Source organism: Dama dama, chromosome 15 (genome assembly GCF_033118175.1).
Source record: "Dama dama isolate Ldn47 chromosome 15, ASM3311817v1, whole genome shotgun sequence".
In the NCBI taxonomy this organism is placed as follows: domain Eukaryota; kingdom Metazoa; phylum Chordata; class Mammalia; order Artiodactyla; family Cervidae; genus Dama; species Dama dama.
The window spans coordinates 23,029,872-23,050,482 of record NC_083695.1 but is presented as its reverse complement, the minus strand read 5'-3'; the positions used below and the strand labels follow the sequence as shown (position 1 = coordinate 23,050,482).

General features: G+C 36.2%; 1 protein-coding gene across 1 annotated transcript in view; it reads right to left on the bottom strand.

The window, feature by feature from the left end:
* REEP3 (receptor accessory protein 3) overlaps nt 1-20,611 on the bottom strand; it is a 99,685-nt gene that overhangs the window by 44,633 nt on the left and 34,441 nt on the right. The window contains exon 2 of the mRNA XM_061161624.1: nt 6,166-6,238. Coding sequence (XP_061017607.1) covers nt 6,166-6,238 — 73 coding nt within the window. The remainder of the gene's footprint in view (nt 1-6,165; nt 6,239-20,611) is intronic.

The following is a 20,611-nucleotide window of genomic DNA, read 5'->3' as shown; positions in this document are numbered from 1 at the left end:
CTAACAAATCATCTTTAACAGAAGGAAGTCAACTGATGAGATACATCTGAAAAATTAAGAAACAGCAATACAGGCATGTATTTAGATGTATAGATAAATACTAATGGATTCGGATAAAAGAATTGAAAGTAGTTTCCTCGAAAGTTAGAAACAGGGAGGAGGAAAGTGGGGAACTGTTGTTTTACATAATAAGCTTTGAACAACTGTTTGATTTTAAAATTATAAATAAGTAAAGCTTTGATAAAAACCCAAAGTAAAATTTTTTTTCAAAAAGTAAATTAAAAGTAGATCAGAATAAAAAATAAATAGGAATGCAGCCTGACAAAACTAATTTTCAAAAAATTAAAAAAAAAAAATCCCTGTTTTTGATGTATTGCAGAAACCAACACAATATTTTAAAACAATTATCCTTCAATTAAAAATAGATAAAATTTTAAAAAATCCCTTTAATTCGTTAAATTTTCATACTTCTCAAATTATGAAAACCCTTCAATCAAAATATGAAAAGATGCCTGGGGAACACATTTGACAATAAAGTTTCTTTACTACGTTTTTCCCCTTTATAACTGGTAGACAAATTTCTGACAGACAGAACTAGTAGTAGGCAACTTAAGATTTTACCAAATGACAAGCATGTGGCATATTTGTTCACCTTCATATCACCCAAATATTCAGTCAAAAATTAGGTCACTTTCAAACACTAAGTCAACAGGGTTTAGAGGGCCTTTCAGAAAGTCACCTCCCAGAGTTTTCCCTGTTCTTTGTTCTTGCTCACAGTAAATCTCAGGACCAAATGTCTGTGATCTCTAAGTACTGTGACCCAGTCTTTTCATTGCCACTTTCCCCAACATTCTTAGAATAAGAACACTGGTTTCCTAGAAAAGCTACAGCAATTATACACAACTTGGAAGTAAACACTCTATTTTCAAGTCGTGAGACGGTCTAGGCTTGAAAAAAATTGCAAAACCATACTAGTTCTTCAGTAAGTTTACATTTCAATTACTGCAAGACTGAAAGACTTTAAGTAGGCCATAGCTGCCACACTATACAGGAAATTATATCCTAGGAAAGCTCCGTTTTAAAAATAGGCAAAGGAAGAAAGGAAGGTTGCCAAAATACATAGCACTTTTCATTTGTTTTGATTTGAATACAGCATCTGTTTTATCAGGTGCAATCTACAATATTTTCAGCCTTAAAGGTAATGGTAGCAGTTAGGGTGGGAAGAAGTAAATTAACCAAAAATGTTTGCTTTCTGAGAATAATTATGAAGTAGAAGATATCAGTAGAATTTAGGTATTAACCAAACATCACAGGATAACTGGACTTAGGGATAAGTCAGACTGGTCTGTGTACTCCTTAAGGAGCAGAATCAAAGCTGAGAAACTAGACCCATCCACTGAAGAAAGGGACATGTTCTTGTAAATACTATTTAATATTTGTTATATACTTAGAAGTCAACTCTTCTTCCTTCTTTATTCATTAAAAAAATATTGAGTACCTACTATGTAACATGTACTGTTCTAGGTATAGGAATATAGCAACTAACAAAACAACAAAACTCTCTTTGGAGCTTATCTGGTGGGAAAAACAAACACACACACACACAAAATACAATACAGATAGTATAAAAGGTTATTAAGAATATAACAGGGAAATTTTAAGAAAGTTACTCTTATTAAGAAACTACCAGATAGAAAACAAATTTGGATGGGATCACAAGAAAACTTTGTGAGAACAGAGTTTTGATAAAATTGCTATAAATCAGAGGTAAAATCAGATGACGTAAGTTTAGGTGAGGCTCACTAAGAAAACGATACTCAACATTTTTGTCACAAGTAAATTTAGGCTGGAAATATTTAAAGAACTGCCAAGACCATACAGAACTTTCAAAAACTTCTCATTTTATCTTTAACCATTTTGATTATAGTTGGTTTAGATGCTTATGGGTCCTGCCCTCATACTGGTTAAGCTGTTTCACAGCTCTTCTTGGAAAATATCCGTATAACTGGGGTCTCGGAAGATTCACCTTGGAGTTAATCACAGGCATATTCGCTGGTTGGTGGTGAAAGCTGTTTCAACTTTTTTGCTTTTCAAGTGAGAAAAATCCTCCTTTATTTTCTAATCTGATACCTTTCTTGCCTTAATGATTCATGTGACCCTGGGCAAGTTAGTTCACTTCACAGAGCCTGTAATATTCCAATATTCCTTACTACTTTATGGAATTGGAGTGAGGGCTACTGAGATATTGTATTAGGCAGAAGAATAACGTCTCCCTCCTCCAAAGATGGCCCTGTCTCAATCCCTGGAACCTGTGAGTATGTCAGGTTGCGTGTTAGAGGAGAAATCAGGCTGCACATGGAATTCAGGTGGCTAATCAGCTGACCCTCAGATGGGGCGAGGAGGCTGGATTACTCAAGTGAGTCCAGTGTAGCCACTAGAGTCTTTATTAGGGGAAGAGGACTTCGGAACCTTCTTTTATCTCAGGAGAACCAGAGAGACAGCAGCTTGAGGAGGTCTCAGTCTAATGTTCCTGGCTTTGAAGCTGGAGGAATACAGCTGTAAGCCAAGGAGTGTGGGCTGCCTGTAGAAGCTAGCAAAGGTAAGGAAACTGATTTTCCCCTAGAGTTTCCCAAAGGAATGAGGCCTGTGGCTCCATCTCAGATTTCTGACTTCTGAGACTGGAAGAGAATACATTTGCTTTGGTTTAAGCCAGTAAATGTGTGGCAACTATTATAGTAGCAACTGGAAATAATAATACATAAAAGTATTTTGAAATTGGTAGAAATTACATAAATGTTAAGATGTTATTTTTCTAGTATGATATCTCTGCTTAGTCTCTTCAGCAGACTTGATGGCAGACAGTTTGGTCCCCAGGAGGTCTTAGGGTAGTATCATACTTCTGTGTCAAAAGCAGATTCCTAGATGCTCAACATCACTCATTATCAGAGAAATGCAAATCAAAACCTCAACGAGGTACCATTACACGCCAGTCAGGATGGCTGCTATCCAAAAGTCTACAAGCAATAAATGCTGGAGAGGGTGTGGAGAAAAGGGAACCCTCTTACACTGTTGGTGGGAATGCAAACTAGTACAGCCGCTATGGAAAACAGTGTGGAGATTTCTTAAAAAACTGGAAATAGAACTGCCATATGACCCAGCAATCCCACTTCTGGGCATACACACTGAGGAAACCAGATCTGAAAGAGACACGTGCACCCCAATGTTCATCGCAGCACTGTTTATAATAGCCAGGACATGGAAGCAACCTAGATGCCCATCAGCAGATGAATGGATAAGGAAGCTGTGGTACATATACACCATGGAATATTACTCAGCCATTAAAAAGAATACATTTGAACCAGTCCTAATGAGATGGATGAAGCTGGAGCCCCTTATACAGAGTGAAGTAAGCCAGAAAGATAAAGAACATTACAGCATACTGACACATGTATATGGAATTTAGAAAGATGGTAACGATAACCCTATATGCAAAACAGAAAAAGAGACACAGAGATACAGAACAGACTTTTGAACTCTGTGGGAGAATGTGAGGGTGGGATATTTCAAAAGAACAGCATGTATACTATCTATGGTGAAACAGATCACCAGCCCAGGTGGGATGCATGAGACAAGTGCTCGGGCCTGGTGCACTGGGAAGACCCAGAGGAATCGGGTGGAGAGGGAGGTGGGAGGGGGGATCGGGATGGGGAATACGTGTAAATCCATGGCTGATTCATATCAATGTATGACAAAACCCACTGAAATGTTGTGAAGTAATTAGCCTCCAACTAATAAAAAAAAAAAAACAACTAAGATCATGCATTTAAAAAAAAAAAAAAAAAAAGCAGATTCCTGCCTTTCTCCTTCAGTGCCTGACTGTTTTTCCGTTTCACTCTAGCTCTTGCGTAATTTGTGAAGTAGATTTGATTACCATGTAATTATCAAAACAACTCCAGCCACCTGCCTTTTTGCTTCCCCAGTTTCCCTTCAATTACTCATGATTCTGATATTCCCAAAGGGATGGTTAAAGAACTTGTTTCAGAGTCCTAATACTGTAGCAAAATTATGTACAGATAATTCTTTCTTTGTTTTATGAGTTAATTTCTAAAAAGATGTGCAAGGCAATATGCGTACAGCTAAATATGTATGTACGTAGGTATGTGTGTATATATAAACATATAAGCACATGTCAAGTCTTAAAGTTTTTCCAATGGTTTGAATAAGAATGTTAATGGATTCTCTTCCATCGGTTAAATTACTTTAACTTATGAAGCAGAACTAAACTTTGAGGATTAGACCATTCTTGACTAACACCAAATTTATAGAATAATGCAGTAGTAAAATTTTGAGTGTTGTACTAAGGGAATAAAACACAAATCTATGTTTTTAAGTCCTTAAAAACATTAACAAAATTAAATTGATACATAGTAAGAAATGTAATAATACTGTCATAATGGTTCTTAGGTCAATCCTTGAATAATACTGTTTTTTCTGCCCTTCTATCATTAATTTACACATGAAGGGCCTCCTTTTATTGTAATTTGTTATACTTTTATGGGTTTCCCTAGTAGCTCAGATAGTAAAGAATCTGCTTGCAATGCAGGTGACCTGGGTTCAATCTCTGGGTTGAGAACATCCCCTGGAGAAGGAAGTGGCAACTCACTCCAGTATTTTTGCCTGGAGAATTCCATGAACAGAGGAGTCTGGAGGGCTACAGTCCATGGGGTTGCAAAGAGTTAGACACAACTGAGCGACTAACACATACATACTTTTATATTTCCTTTTCCAAAATTTTATCTTTTATTTAGGGGATGGCATTTGTGTGGCTGCTGACAAGATCCTCATATTACTAGAACTTCATTTTCAATTTGTAATTTTTTTCCAACAAAAACATTGTACATTTGGGAGTGAGAATACTTCAAGCACAGATAGGTACACAGAGACACTCAGATATACCAGTTATTGTTTATCCTTGGTTTATAACACTTCATAGGTAAGATGGACCCAGAGTTGAGGAACGTATCACCCTGTGTACTTCAAATATACAATTAAGTAGATTCAGAAAAAAAAAAAAATCTCATTTAGTAACACTATCATAAACTTTTCAAATGAGGATTGTATTGGCCAGTACAATTAATTAGCAGCAAGTTGTATACTCCCAGCTTATACTTTTGTGGTGTTTAGAAATGAAGAGCAAGTCTTATTTTTATCTTTCAAAACAGAATTCCAATTAAAATATGACACCACAAGGCAAAGCGTTGTCTGTGGACTAGTGCAAGGTTGTGGAATGTTACTGTTTTGCTTTAAATATAAAATTGACAATAATTTCAGATCTACTACGTCTAATAATAAAAGTTTGGGCAGTATTTTGTATGTTTTCGGAGTTTGACTTCATTTTTATAGTGATTACTTTTAAAATTTATTTTAAAAAGTATTGGTCTATGACACAATGGAAATTATTAAAAAAAAAAACAAAACCCAAAGAGGTCCTGTATCACAAGTAGCTTGAGAAGCACTGTTAACTGAAGAAAAGTGCTTGTATCTAAAAACTAAAGTATGCCAGTACCATAAAACAATATTTGAAGAATTTATTATAATAAACATTTAAAAATTAGTGAAAGTAAAAAAAAAAAAAAAAAAACCAACAGCTAAGAGATGAGGAAGAGGAAAGTGAAAGAGAAAAGAAAGACTGATGACTGAAGAGGAAATCATTACAACATAGTATGATTCAAGAAGAAAAAAAGAATGTAATTGTCAGTAGTCGTAAGGTATCTATATATTTAATCAATTAGAAGGTGACAAAATGCCTGTGAAGGAAGGAAAAGATTTTGGGACTATAGAGCTATTCCAGGTAAACCTATACATTTATAAGACTGAAAAACAGACAATTTCCCAACCTCTTATTTTACTGGAGGTTGAATAGAGATCCAATGACTCATTTGGGAATCATACTTGTTTAAATGCCAACTGACAGCAAATTATTTTTGAAATTCCACTTTGGAATTATATTCAAAATTAATTTTAAAAAAAGATGAACTTCATTACATTTATATAACATTTTTACCCCAAAACATTATTCCAGCTGTTTCTAAAATAATGTTTTTCTCGTATTGTATACAGTGGAAACATTCAACTAGAATTGATCACTCACAAAACTATACTTACATATTCCTTCACGTTTTTCGTTTTCACAGCTTTGTATGAATAATATGCAGGATAAAGCATTCCAAACACCAACCTAAAAGCAAAAAGTGCAAGAGGACAAATCAAACATAACAATGGTTTTAATAGCTCATGAAAATTTCACCTAATAGAAAAGTAGCTAGTACATGAAAAACACATGACAGTGTGAATGTACAAAAACTTGGTGTATAAACTAAATCCACTCAGAAAAGCAAAGTAAAAAAATATTTTTTGAAAACAAAAGGACAGTTTCAATATTTTACACAGGTTTATAGGAACAAAAGATTTATTTTAAAAATGGCCATTTAAAATCTTTTATTCCACAAAAAAATATTCTGTGGATCCCTGAACATTTTGGAAAATGTCCAAAATTGCAGAAAGTAAAATAACAATTGTCCTCAGACTATGAGTCAGAAATTACCACAGGCAACACTTTAGTGTATGCAAATCCCATTTTTTATCCATGGGATGCAAAACTAAAACAGACATAATGTTTGCATACACACACACAATTTGTGATAATGGAAAAGGTGGTCCTTCACTCTGATTTCTAATTATGACAGTGCTATGAAACAATACTTGATATATTTATTATATATTAAAATAACACAAAGCATTTATAAAATGACAATTACTAACAGGATTTAGTTCTAACAGATAGCATTAAATTATTTCACCAAATCCCAGATCCAAGGAATGTGTGTGTGTATATACATATATATATAGACACAGAAATGATATGACACAGTACACATTGGCATTTTCACATAATACATCATGGAATTTTTCTCTTCAGATATTAGTCTACAGTATTGATACCTTCACTACATTCCACAATGATATCCGCATGGTTTAAAACAGTCCTGTATTTATAGGCTTTTGGTTAATTTCCAGATTTCTACTATTGTGCTGTACTTAGTCACTCAGTCATGTCCGACTCTTTGTGACCCCATGGACTGTAGCCTGCCAGGCTCCTCTGTCCCTGGGGATTCTCCAGGCAAGACTACTGGAGTGGGTTGCCATGCCCTCCTCCAGGGAATCTTCCCAACCTAGGGACCGAACCAGCGTCTCCAATGTCTCCTGCATTGCCAGGCAAGTTCATTACCACTAGTGCCATCTGGGAAGCCTCTCTTGAGGCACAGGAGGAGTTATTTCCTCAGGGCAAGAATTCTAAAACGGAATTTTCTTCAAACTTTCTCTGGAATCTAAAGAATACTGTGACCACACTGTCAAAAATCGTATTTTTCCACGGTCATAGTTTCATAGCCAAAATTTAGACCAGATAGTGCTCAAATTGGCCCTGATAACAAGGGCAGATTGGTCCCAGCAGGGATTGTCCCTCTGGGGAAGTAGGGGTCTTAGTTTGATCAGCCCCAGGATGTTGATGATAGGAGAAAGTCTTGGACATAAGGGAACTTCAGTCCACTTTCCTATCCTATGCCAATAAAGAGCTAGTATTTTTAGGCCATTTTTCTTATACTTGGATCACAGCTATAGGTTGACCAGTCATTAAAAAATTTTTTTTCCAAGAAGTTCCCAGGTGGGGTGTGGAAACTTAGAGGAAGTGCGTCCCATATTAGCTTGAGCAGTTTGTACCAGATGTCTTCGCACTATTGCACATAATACAAAAAAAATTTCTGTGCACACTGATATTCACTTCTTAATTGTGATGTTGCTGCTTCATAGAGTATAGACATTTTTGCCTGTTACCAAATACGCCCTGCAGAGAAGGAGTTCTACTTTACATTCCTATACATTGCCAATCATGGGTATCATGATTTTTTTTAAAAAGTTTGCCAGCTAAATAAGAGAAAAATAATCATCTCATATGTGTTAGTAGTTCGAGTTTTTTTTTCAAGTGTTTACTGTTTTTCCGATACATGAAGTGTATGATATTCTGTTGTCTACTTTCCTGTTTTGGTTTATTTTTAAAAGGAGTTCTAGAATAGTTTTATTTTTACAGAAAAGTAGGGAAGATAGTATAGATAGTTCCCACTAAGTCCTATTAACACTACCTTGTATGAGTATGGTATATCTGTCATAATTAATAAATCATTTAAACTATATTATTAACTAAAGTCCAGGCTTCCTTGGTGGTTCAGATGGTAAAGAATCTGCCTGCAATGTGGGAGACCTGGGTTTAACCCCTGGGTTGGGAAGATCCCCTGGAGAAAGGCATGGCAACCCACTCCAGTACTCTTGCCTGGAGAATTTCATGGACAGAGGAGCTTGTCCATAGGCTACAGTCCACTGTGTTGCAAAGAGTCAGACATGGCTGAGTGACTTTCACAAAATCCATACTTTATTCAGATTTCTTACAGTTTTTACTTAGCATCCTTTTTCTGTCCCAGGATCCCATTAAAGATAGCATATTTACAGTTGTTGTCGTCCCTCCTTAGGACTCTTGGCTGCAACAGTTTCTCAGACTCCTTGGGAAATGATCTGGACAGTTTTGAGGAATATAGATCAACTACACTGTAGGAATACCAGACCACCTGACCTGCCTCTTCAGAAATCTGTATGCAGGTCAGAAAGCAACAGTTAGAACTGGACACAGAACAGACTGGTTCCAAATAGGAAAAGGAGTACATCAAGGCTGTATATTGTCACCCTGCTTATTTAACTTATATATATCTCAGAGTACATCATGAGAAACGCTGGGCTAGATGAAGCACAAGCTGGAATCAAGACTGCCGGGAGAAATATCAATAACCTCAGATATGCAGATGACACCACCCTTATGGCAGAAAGTGAAGAAGAACTAAAGAGCTTCTTGATGAAAGTGAAAGAGAAGAGTGAAAAAGTTGGCTTAAAGCTCAACATTCAGAAAACTAAGATCATGGCATCCGGTCCCATCACTTCATGGCAGATAGATTGGGGAAACAGTGGCAGACTTTTTTGGGGCTCTAATACCACTGCAGATGGTGACTGCAGCCATGAAATTAAAAAGACGCTTACTTCTTGGAAGGAAAGTTATGATGAACCTAGACAGCATATTAAAAAGCAGAGACATTACTTTGCCAACAAAGGTCCGTCTAGTCAAGGCTATGGTTTTTCCAATAGTCGTGTATGGATGTGAGAGTTGGACTGTGAAGAAAGCTGAGCACCGAAGAATTGATGCTTTTGAACTGTGGTGTTGGAGGAGACTCTTGAGAGTCCCTTCGACTGCATGGAGATCCAACCGGTCCTTCCTAAAGGATATCAGTCCTCAGTGTTCATTGGAAGGACTGATGTTGAAGCTGAAACTCCAATACTTTGGCCACCTGATGTGAAGAGCTGACTCATTTGAAAAGACCCTGATGCTGGGAAAGATTGAGGGCGAGAGGAGAAGGGGATGACAGAGGATGAGATGGCTGGATGGCATCACCGACTCGATGGACATGAGTTTGAGTAAACTCCGGGAGTTGGTGATGGACAGGGAGGCCTGGCGTGCTGCAGTCCATGGGGTCGCAAAGAGTTGGACACGACTGAGTGACTGAACTGAACCGAACACTATAGGAAACTGCTCTACTGGCATCTGTCTGATGTTTTTCTTATGATTAGATACGGTATGAGTTTTGGTGAGCAAAATCACAGAAGCACAGTTCCATCACATCATATTATATCAAGGGCACATACTATTAGCACGGCTTGCCACTGTTGATGTCAAGCCTGAACACCAGGCTGAAGTGGTGTCTGTTCGACCTGCCATTGTAAGGTTACTCCCCGGCCCCAGCCTGCTTTCCATGCTGCGGTCTTGAGAAGGAAGTCACTACGCACAGGCCATGCTTGAGTGAGGAGCTGACCTCTATCTCCTTGAGGGTGGAGTAGCTATATAAATTATTTGGAATTCTTCTGCATGGAGATTTATCTATTATTCCCAGCCATTTATTCAATAATTTATTTACATCAATATGGACTTGTATGTTTATTTTACACTTTTTAGGTTTTAATCTATATGTTACTCAAAAGCTTTGAACGTTGGGAGATCTTTCAGTTAATTCCTGTGTCCCTTCGATTTACCTCTATAATTGGGAGGGACTTTTTTTTTTAAGCAATTACTAATTACTTTCTGGCACTATAAAATGGACCTGGCTCAAAAAAAAAAAAAAAAAGGACCTGGCTCATACCATGTAATAATTCCTGTTGCATCCCTAGAATCAGCCACTTCTCCATGGAGTCTTGGTTTCTTTTATCGGACAGCGGTATTTAAGCCTGTCTGGTATTTAAAATCTGAGTGCTAAGTGTGCTCACTGTTACTGGAATGTAGGTGACTCAAGGCCCTTTGTGTGTTTTGTATGTTAGACAATATCTTTCTAGGTTATTATCTTTTGATTTTGTTTATGAAGTTTGCTCAAATACATAATGTATTACATTTGCCAGGGCTGCCATAACCAAATACCACAGACTGGATGGTTAAAACAATAGATGTTTATCGTCTCATAGTTCTGATGGCTGGAAGTCCAAGGTCAAGGTGTGGGCTAGTTTAGTTTTTTCCTGAGGTCTTTCTCTTTGGATTGTAGATGGTCAGGTTCTCACTGTGTCCTCGTGTGGTCATACCTTGGTCTGTGTGTGTGTCCTAATCTCTTCTTCTTGTAAGAATACCAGTCATATTGGATTATGGCCCACTCTGAATACCTCATTTTAGCTTACTTGCCTCTTTAAAGATCTTATCTCCAAATACAGTCACATTCTGAGATATACTGCAGGTTAAGACTTCAACATACAAGTTTTGGGAGAGGGACACAATTCAGCCCATAACACATACTAATTTAAGGACTTTCAAATAAGTGTTTCCATTTAAATATGCATTCTTAGACTGAGAGCAAGTGAATATTTATATCTTTATATGAGAGATATAGAGAAAGAGAGGTTTTTAGTTCATTTATAGTTTATCTGAGGGAGGGGGGATGGGCTATAAATCCCTGGTGACATCCTTCAGAAAGCTGAACCATGCATTTGGGGCTCACATCACCAGGCCTGAGGAACAACAAGTCTTCTCCTGCTCAGGATTTTATCCTCGCCAACTGAAAGTCACATTATTAACACTCTCCGTTATCTAATAATACTACCCTGTGAATGCCACCTCACCAGAAGCCACTTCCCAGACTCTGGCTATGAGATTGTGAGCTGTGCCACAGAGCCTCGGGCTTTTCAGTCTAACCTTTCAAGAGGCACAGAGGCTTTCCAGCTTAGTGGTTTCTAAGAAGTCAGTTGACTTAGCACCTGAGGTGTAAACGAGAACACAACTCTCAGGTCTGCTATGTATTCATCCTCACTGCCAACCTAAGGTGTAATCCCAGCGTCAGCCACTGCAGATAAAGGTTTACATATTCAAGTTAATCATTTCTGTCTACTTTGTATTTCCTTTTACAACCGGGACACAATCAACATGTTATCTTCCATATTCTCATACAACCTAGTACTAGTAGCTGGATTTAAATTCAACATGAACTTTTCCATCACTATCAGTGTGTGAATCTTTTACTTCTCCTTCCCCTGCTATATCACACATTCAATCTGTAACTCGGGTTTCTCCTTGGGGGGCACCCATGCCTCCATCGTCTTTTATTGATATACCAGTGGCCAGTGATACATTTGGGCGTGTGCCGTCTCATCTGACTTACTCAATGGTTTTCCCAGCACAGCTCTGGCTTCATGGTCAGATCCATCTTCCTAACACACCTGCTGTACCGCCTTGCCCAAAGACTTTAGTAGCTGGCCTCTTCACCTGCTTGCCAACCGGCCCATGTGGGGACTCATATCAGAACGTCATTTGGAAAACCACTGCCTTATATAAACCATCGGTTCCAACAGGGTTTCCTCAACATGCCTCTTGTATTTCTGCTTCAGTCCTGGAGTGTGTGCTCCCTGCCTGCAAAGTCTCCTTTCCTCCTTATCCTCCCCTCCCTCCCTCTCCTTTTTCTTTTTTTTTTTTTTCCTGGCTAAATTAACTTTTCCCCATCAAGATCCCACCCTCTTCCATAGACTTCTAAATTTCTTTTATTGTGAATTTTAGAATTTGTTAGCATTAGTCATTTTTCCTTTAGCATACTCTATTTTAGATTGTTTGAATTCTTAATGTATATATAACTCACTTCGAAAATAATTTTCTTACATATAGTAAGATTTGGTGCCAGTTGGTGCTATGCATACGGGTGTTTTGCCTTTATTTTTTAACCTCTGTATTGAATAGAACCAGTCAAATGAACAAATATTATGTCCCTAACACCTAAATGTTGTAAAGAGTAGAAACCAATAATGTATTTCATTTGGAACATGGGAAAGATTAAATGTCTTAGTGAATAGTGGGACAATTTTTAAAGACCACCACTGTTCATATTATAATTTATTATTGCTCCAATGAGAATATTACTGGATAATTTATTACTAACATTGTAATATTTTCTCAGTTAATTTTTGGGTTCATTTTCTTTAATATTGGGCTCTACTGTAGATGTTTGCAACCTGGGAGGTCAGGCATAAAGCCAAAGCATGAGCACATAGTGTACAAAATCAAATAAAGTTTATTTTAGAAGGCCACCTACAAGATAAATTTACAGTTTATAAAGAGAGTATTTACTACAAATAAACTTGACCTATAAATATGAATATCATTTCAGTTACAGAGGCAGGAAGAAATAGTTGCTCATTTCCTCTTAATCTTATTTTTGCCTAAAGAGGTGAAAACTTTGCCAAAATACTCATAATACCTTTCCCTCCCATTAAGGTAAAGTTGCCTATATGAACACTGGCTATGCTGAAAAACACTGTTTAAAAAAGGAAATAAAATTTATGGGAATGCAGTAGTGAAGACAGTTCTTGTATCATTTTTCATATATGAAAAATACTTGAAATAGCTATCTTCTGGACAGATGTTAAGACACAATCCATCTTCCACCAAAATTGTTTGAAAATTACATGTTCAAAGGGCAATCTAAGAAGCAATGAATAAGGGTGCACTCAAGACTAGAATTAATGTCATCAAAGCATAAAAGTTAAGCATCAATTCATAAAAAATTGATTAAATACTTTTCTGATTAAGATTCTAAAAAAGAGCTTATTGCAGAATTTTTGGAAGATATACAAAAGCATAAAAAAGACAATAAAAATCACCAAGCAATTCCATGACTGAATAAACCATCTTTCTTTTATAAATGTATTTGTTACGATTTTTACTAAACTTTTCACAAGCCTGATATATCAAAGTCTTTCAAACTTTAAAAAATGCATCAATAATATTTTAATAACAAACTGATCAATTTAATTAACATTTAAACAAATTACAAAGCTCTAATTCCAAGGATTTAAACTTCCTTTTTATTACTCTTGTCATTCTTTTAAAAACACTGAAAGGGCTTCCTTGGTGGCTCAGTGGTAAAGAATCCGCCTGCCAATGCAGCAGACACGGGTTTGATCCCTGAATCCAGGAAGATTCCACATGCCGCAGAGCAACTAAGCTCGTGTGCCACAACGACTAAGCCTGTGCTCTCGAGCCCAGGAACCACGTGTCAGAACTGCTGAAGCCTGCATGCCCTAGAGTCCAGGCTCCGCACCAAGAGAAGCCAGCACAGTGAGAAGCCCGGGCGCTGCAATGAAGAGGAGCCCCTGCCTGCCGCAACTAGAGAAAAGACCTAGAAACAAAGAACCAGCACAGCCAAAAGTAAATAATTAAAAAAATGAAAAATAAAGTCACACACAAATAGAATAGTGTTAATAAAGCAAATCCCTCTATCAGCAAGTTTTTTTAACTGTAGTTGATTTACACTGTTGTAATTGCTGTAGTATCGCAAAATGACTCAGTTATACAGACACATGTATCCTTTTTCATTATGGTTTATCCAAGGATACTGAATACAGTTTACTGTGCTATAAAGCAGGATCTTGTTTATCCATTATATCTATAAAAGCTGGCATCTACTAACCTATAACTCCCAGTCCATCCTTCCTCCACCCCTACCTCCTGGCAGCCACAAGTTTGTTCTCTGTGAGTCTGTTTCTGTTTTCTGGATGGGTTCATTTTGTCATGTTTTAAATTCCACATATAAGTGATATCATATAGTATTTGTCTTTCTCTTTCTGACTTACTTCACTTAGTATGATAATCTCCAGTTGCATCCATGTTGTTGCAAATGATGCTATTTTGTTCTTTGCTATGGTTGAGTAGTATTCCACTGTATATACGCACTACATCTTTATCCATTCGTCTTGCTGGACATGTAGGTTGTTTCCATGTCTTGGCTATTGTGAATACTGCTGCTATGAACATAGGGGTGTATGTATCTTTTTGAATTATAGTTCTGTCTGGGTATATGCCCAGGAGTGGATCATATGATAATTCTGTTTTTAGTTTTCTGAGGAACCTCCATACTGTCTTCCATTATGGCTCACCAACTTATACCGCCACCAGCATTGTAGGAGGACGGGTCCCTTTTCTCCACACCCTTTCCAGCACTTATTTGTAGACTTTTTAATGATGGCCATTCTGACAGGTGTGTAATTTTGATTTTCATTTCTCTAATAATTAGTGATGTTGAGCATCTTTTCATGTGCCTATTGGCCATCCGTATGTCTTCTTTGGAGGAATGTTTATTTAGGTCTTCTGCCCATTTTTTTGATTGGGTTGTTTGTTTTTTTTGTTGAGTTACATGAGCTGTTTTTATATTTTGGAGATTAAGCCCTTGTCTGTTGCACTGTTTGCAAATATTTTCTCTGTCTATAGGTTGTCTTTTCATTTTGTTTATGGTTTCCTTTGCTGTGCAAAAGTTTGTAAGCTTGATTAGGTCTCATTTGTTTATTTTTGTTTTTATTTCTAGTGCCTTAGGAGACTGACCTAAGAAAACATTGGTATGATTTATGTCAGAGAATGTATCATGTAGTTTTAAAAATTAACAGTGATCCAGCTTTAACATTTTGGCATTATCTTTTCTAGTTTTTCTACAATCTTTTACAACATTATCTTAACATTTTAAAGACCAATATTAAAAAAGTTCTATATTATGTTATAAAATATCATAATTTAAACATAATCAATTGACATCTTAGAGCACATAGACTTTTATCCTTATAAGTCTCTATAATTACTAATAATAGCAATTATTTATCAACATTTCATATTAGGCAGGATATTAAACACTTTTGATATATCATTTCAACTTAAGTTCTCATACTAACACCTAGAGATAGGTGATATTTTCATACCTATTTTACAAATGCAAAAACTGAGCCTTACAGAAGCTTAAAAAAAATCCAGTGTTAAATATCTTGTAAGTTTATTGGCTACATTCAAAGTCAGGCACTCTACTGCAAAATCCACACTTAAAAATCACTGTTTATTTCCTAATGACATATCGTAGAACTGGAATAGCTAAGTCAAAGGGGCTGAGATTTTGAAGATCTTTGATATATATTGCCAAATTGCTCTTTGGAAAAGTAATATTATATTCTTATAAGGAATGTATAAAATACCCCTTTAAGGACTATGTAATAACACAGAAGTCAAACAAGTAAAATACAGTAGGAGAGTCAGTGGGCATTTTTTCCAGTGGATGAACTGTGTTTTGTAGATAATATATGGATTAGAACAATCACGTGGTGCATAAATTGATACTTAAAAGAGGAAAACATCCCCAAATATTACAATGATGCTAACATTTAATTTCAGATCTTAATTTCCCCTGAATTGTCTTTGTATTACAGGTTACTGCTCTAATATTAGAATTGTGACTGTAGTTTGCTAAAAGTAAGCATAACAAATAGCTTATTGCTGATAATAAACCATAAAACACCAATACGTAATATGACCATACTCATTGGCACCTGGGGTTGCTCGGTTGGCAAATTCTCCTTATTGCACTGCGTTCAGAATCATGCTCCCAAACAAACAAAAAATGTTACAGTGTTCTATTACATTACAGGACAAACTCAATGAGAAGAGAGATTAACTGAAATGGAATAGCTAATATTAAAGAAACAGAACATAGGATCAAAAATCAGAATGATGAAAGACAGATGTACCAGGCTCGTTACGGCGAGTCTGTCATAATTAACAAGATACCATGTACACTCTTAAAGAGCAATGCAAAATAAAACATTCCGGGCCCTCATCACAGAGTATAAACAAACCCCATCTGTCTGTAATTCACTTTACACTAAAGACTGAGACCAGTGAAGTGCACATAAAATAACATGACCTAAGGATAGTAAACATGCAGAGGTCTCTCAGCTGCTCATTCCTGTGACCAAGAGAGGAACTGCTACTCATTCACTGCACTCTTTTCTGCCGACCCTGTCTCGGAAACTTGTCAACACAGCACCAACATGAGTTCACAACAAAGGACAGACGCTAAGTGGATTTAACTTGCCTTTTTTTTTTGTTTGTTTTTGGCCATCCTTGTTCTAAACCTTTATTTCTCTAGGTGGTGTCATCCTAAATTGGGATCAGGCTCAACTACCAGGTTATGTTCTTAAACATCACACGTATCTTCTTTGAGGGAAAGTCACTTTAACGGAATTATTATTTTTTAATAATACATTCTTGTTTCTTCTTGAAGTACAGTATAAGAAACTGCCATATGAAACCCATGACTATAAATAACAGGGGAATAGTATTAAGAGCACTGTGTATTATATCGGTATTTCTGTATATTAAATCTAATATGTGAGATTTAACTTGGAATTCAGTACTTAGCTTTCTTTGAGAAAATGATGCCCTACCTTCTATCTGATAAGAATTATATTGCTCCTTTTTTCCCTCCCGACTAGTTGCCAGGAAGCTGATAGGCAAAATTTGCTGTTCAACCATCACAGGCCTTAAGATTGGCATATTTATACAGTTCTTGTATTCACAGGTTTTTATTTTCTACTTTGATTGCTATTTTTTCCTATTCTTAATTCTCTAATTTTTCTTTATTTTCTAACATACATTTGGCAAATGATTTCTCAGATAATTTGAAAAAACACAACAGAGCATAAATAAATAGTCAAAATGTACTGGTCACGACAGCTAAGCACAGAATTCAGCTCTATGGTACCAGAGAACCAAGAAAGGCATTTTTTAGTTTGGGGAGCCGAGTTTGGGAACCATGGGTAGTTTCCCAACTTAGCCACATGTTAAAATATTTTGGAGGGCTTCTTTTTAAATACTGTTTTTGTTGTTTAAAATGTATAGGTAATCTGAAAAACAAAGTAGAAAATGTAAAGTAAAAATCTCCCATTTTGAAACACTCTATTTCACCAAAGAAGCATGTAATTTCTAGAATAGCTTATGGTTAACTAATTTGAATATAGAAAACACATGAATAGTCAAACGGTAAATACTCAAACTCCTCACTTCCTAATTACCTTATTCTATTTTGCTAAGCTCTTGCAGTTATTTCTGCCTATTCTATGTGTATAGTGGAAATACTAAGTTCGGTGGGTGTCTCCTCCCAGCTCCACATTCGGTGACATCACACTGGCAGCGTGAAACAGGCTATTATTGTTGGGAGTATTTACATCATGGAAACTGGTAAATGATATGAATCAGTCCCTTTGCTCCAGTTGTTAAGCATTCCCAGCACTCCACTGCCTATATGTCTTTTAGCCAAGTGAAACTATAGTGTGCTTCTATCAGGAGGACAATGAAATACTATACATAGAAAGAATTCACAGGATTTAATGAAAACAAAAAGGCAGGCTATTCTGGCAACCAAGTTTATATTTATAAAAGGCTTCATGTAAGATAAAGAGGGCAAATGTATTTTGCCCTTTATCATAGTTAATTCTGTGTTCGAATAGATCAATTCTGTTTGAAGATTGGGTCTCTAACATTAACACAGACTCTGAGTTTTTAAAATAAAATCAGAATCTTAAACACGAGGGAATTTTAGAAACAATCTATTTTATAACAGTAGTTTTCTGAATTGTTTCAAAGTAGTATTTTTCCCTTCAGAGGAAATCTTTCTTGGGATCATCAAAAAATAAGAGATGAATGCAAATAAATGAGACAAATGCGTTAAGTTGTCCTAGAGAATTTAATTTAGTTTCACTGATTGTAGAATCCTCTGAGGAATCCTAAACCCTTGAACTATTTGAAAAGCTCTCTATAAATGGTTTAGAAGCTCCCAAATCTGTCCAGATACAAGGATCAACTGGGAATGAGAATCTTTGGAAGTGGGGCTGAAGAATCTGAATTTCTGAATTCTGCGTCTTCAAGAAACTAAGGTGTGATGACATTAGGTTACTTTAGTTTTGGATTAAAGCTGATTATGATTAAGCAATATGCAGTCCATATGAGAAGGTCAAAGTGTATTTTTAAAAGTAATGTGAAAATGACTATAGGCTATCTTGACTTTTGCCAAACTGTGTCCTTACTTAAGCACTAAAATAAATGTTAAGAGATTATAAGGAAAAAGAATTATATAAAGTGGAAAAAATTAGTAAATCCTTGAAAATAATAAATTTGTGCCTGTTTATGGCCAAATGATTACAGCTGGTACAGGGTCCAGTGATGATCCATGTATCTGTGTATATCCATGCTAAATGAGTCATTATGCTACTGTTTAAGCAGCCATCAGGTAGCAGAAGTTCATGCATGATTACTGCAAAATAATATGTAACTTTGTCTTATACAAATTTCAAGAAAAGATCTGTTGCTAAGAGTTTTCTAGTAGAGAATTCCCATTTAGTAAAACGTGTGGTCTTAAAGAAAGTATGAAAATTACAATTAGGAATAAAAAACCCATGAGAAAAGCCCAAACCCTGAATTCTTTAACCAGTGATACAAGTTTAAAACTGCCAAGGAGAAAAAAAAAACAGTAAAAAAAAAAAAATTCCTTTGTAAGACTTTATACATGTTTTAATTATAGTCATCAAGAGCTATGAAGCTTGGAATTTTCATGTCGTCAGAACTAAACTTCTAACTTTACTTCAGAGCTCTAATTTCTACTCTAAAAGGAAACCTAAAGATAACACTAAAGGGAAGAAATCAATCCACAGCAAATCAGACTAGTATTTCATCATCCTCTTACTCTCTCCCCTGGCCATCACCTCACCCTCCAACTACCAGGCCTACTGTGTGGTAGACCCATACTAAAGAAAAATATTTAAAAATAATGCTGAACTCAATACAGAATATCCTATAGAATCACCAGCTTTTGAGGCCCTCAAGGAACTCGGCTTCCTGTGGACAGTGCTGTGTAGAATGCCATACATAACTAAAAGACGTTTCCTAAAATCGACAGCATTCCCCAGTTTACCAGGTCTAATTTTTCCATTCTAATTGTCACTACAAATAAGAAACTCACACATAGGATAGGTATTATTGTTCTATCTCTATAGATGATAAGACTCAGAAACTAACTGATATTATGAATAAAGTATCCACCAAGTATCGAAGCCAAAACAAAATATAGAACTTCCAATTTTAAAACCTGTGTTCTTTGCTCTATTTCAAAAAACTCTGTTAATTCATACAATGTGTAACTCATAGCAAATATCTTCAACATTAGTAGTTGAATGAAATCAATGTTCACAAGTTATCTAAGTAATTGTGAATTGTGACCCACTAATGTATTACTGTCGCATATAAAAAGATATCTGAGATCCATTTTCTAACATTTTTATTAAAGTAGAGTTGATTTACAGTGTGCTAGTTTCTGTTGTACAGCAAAGTGACTCAGTTTTTTATATCCATACATACATGTATATAATTCTTCTTCATATTATTTTCCATTATGGTTTATTGTAAGATAGTGAATATAGTTAGTTCCCTGTTCTATATAGTAGGACCTTGTTTATATATTATATTTTATAAACAGTCGTTTGTATTTGCTAATCCCAAATTCCGAGTTTATCCCTCCTCCCCTTTCCCTTTGGTAACCATAGGTCTGTGTGCCTGTTTCTGTTTTGTAAATAAGTTCATCTGTGTCATATTTTAGATTTCACATGTAAGTGATATAATACTTGTCTTTAACTGTCTTACTTCGCTCAGTATGATAATCTGTTGGTTCATCCATGTTGCTGCAAATGGCATTACTTCATTCTTTTTTATGGCCGAGTAGTATTCCATTGTATGTGTACCACATCTTCTTTATCCATTCATCTGTCAGTGGTCATTCAGGCTGCTTCCACATCTTGGCTAGTGTAAATACTGCTGTCATGAACAAAGGGGTGCATGTATCCTTTTGGATTATAGTTTTTTCTGGATACATGCCCAGGAGTGAGACTGCCAGATCATATGGTAATTCTATTTCTAGTTTTCTAAGGAATCTTCACACTGTTCTCCACAAATAGTAACTGCATGAATTTACATTCCAACCAACCGTGTAGGAGGGTTCCCTTTTCTCCACACCCTCTCGCCAGCATTTGTTATTTGTAGATATTTTAATGATGGCCATTCTGACCAGTGTGAGGTGATACCTCAGGGTAGTTTTGATTTGCATTTCTCTAATATTTAGCGACGTTGAGC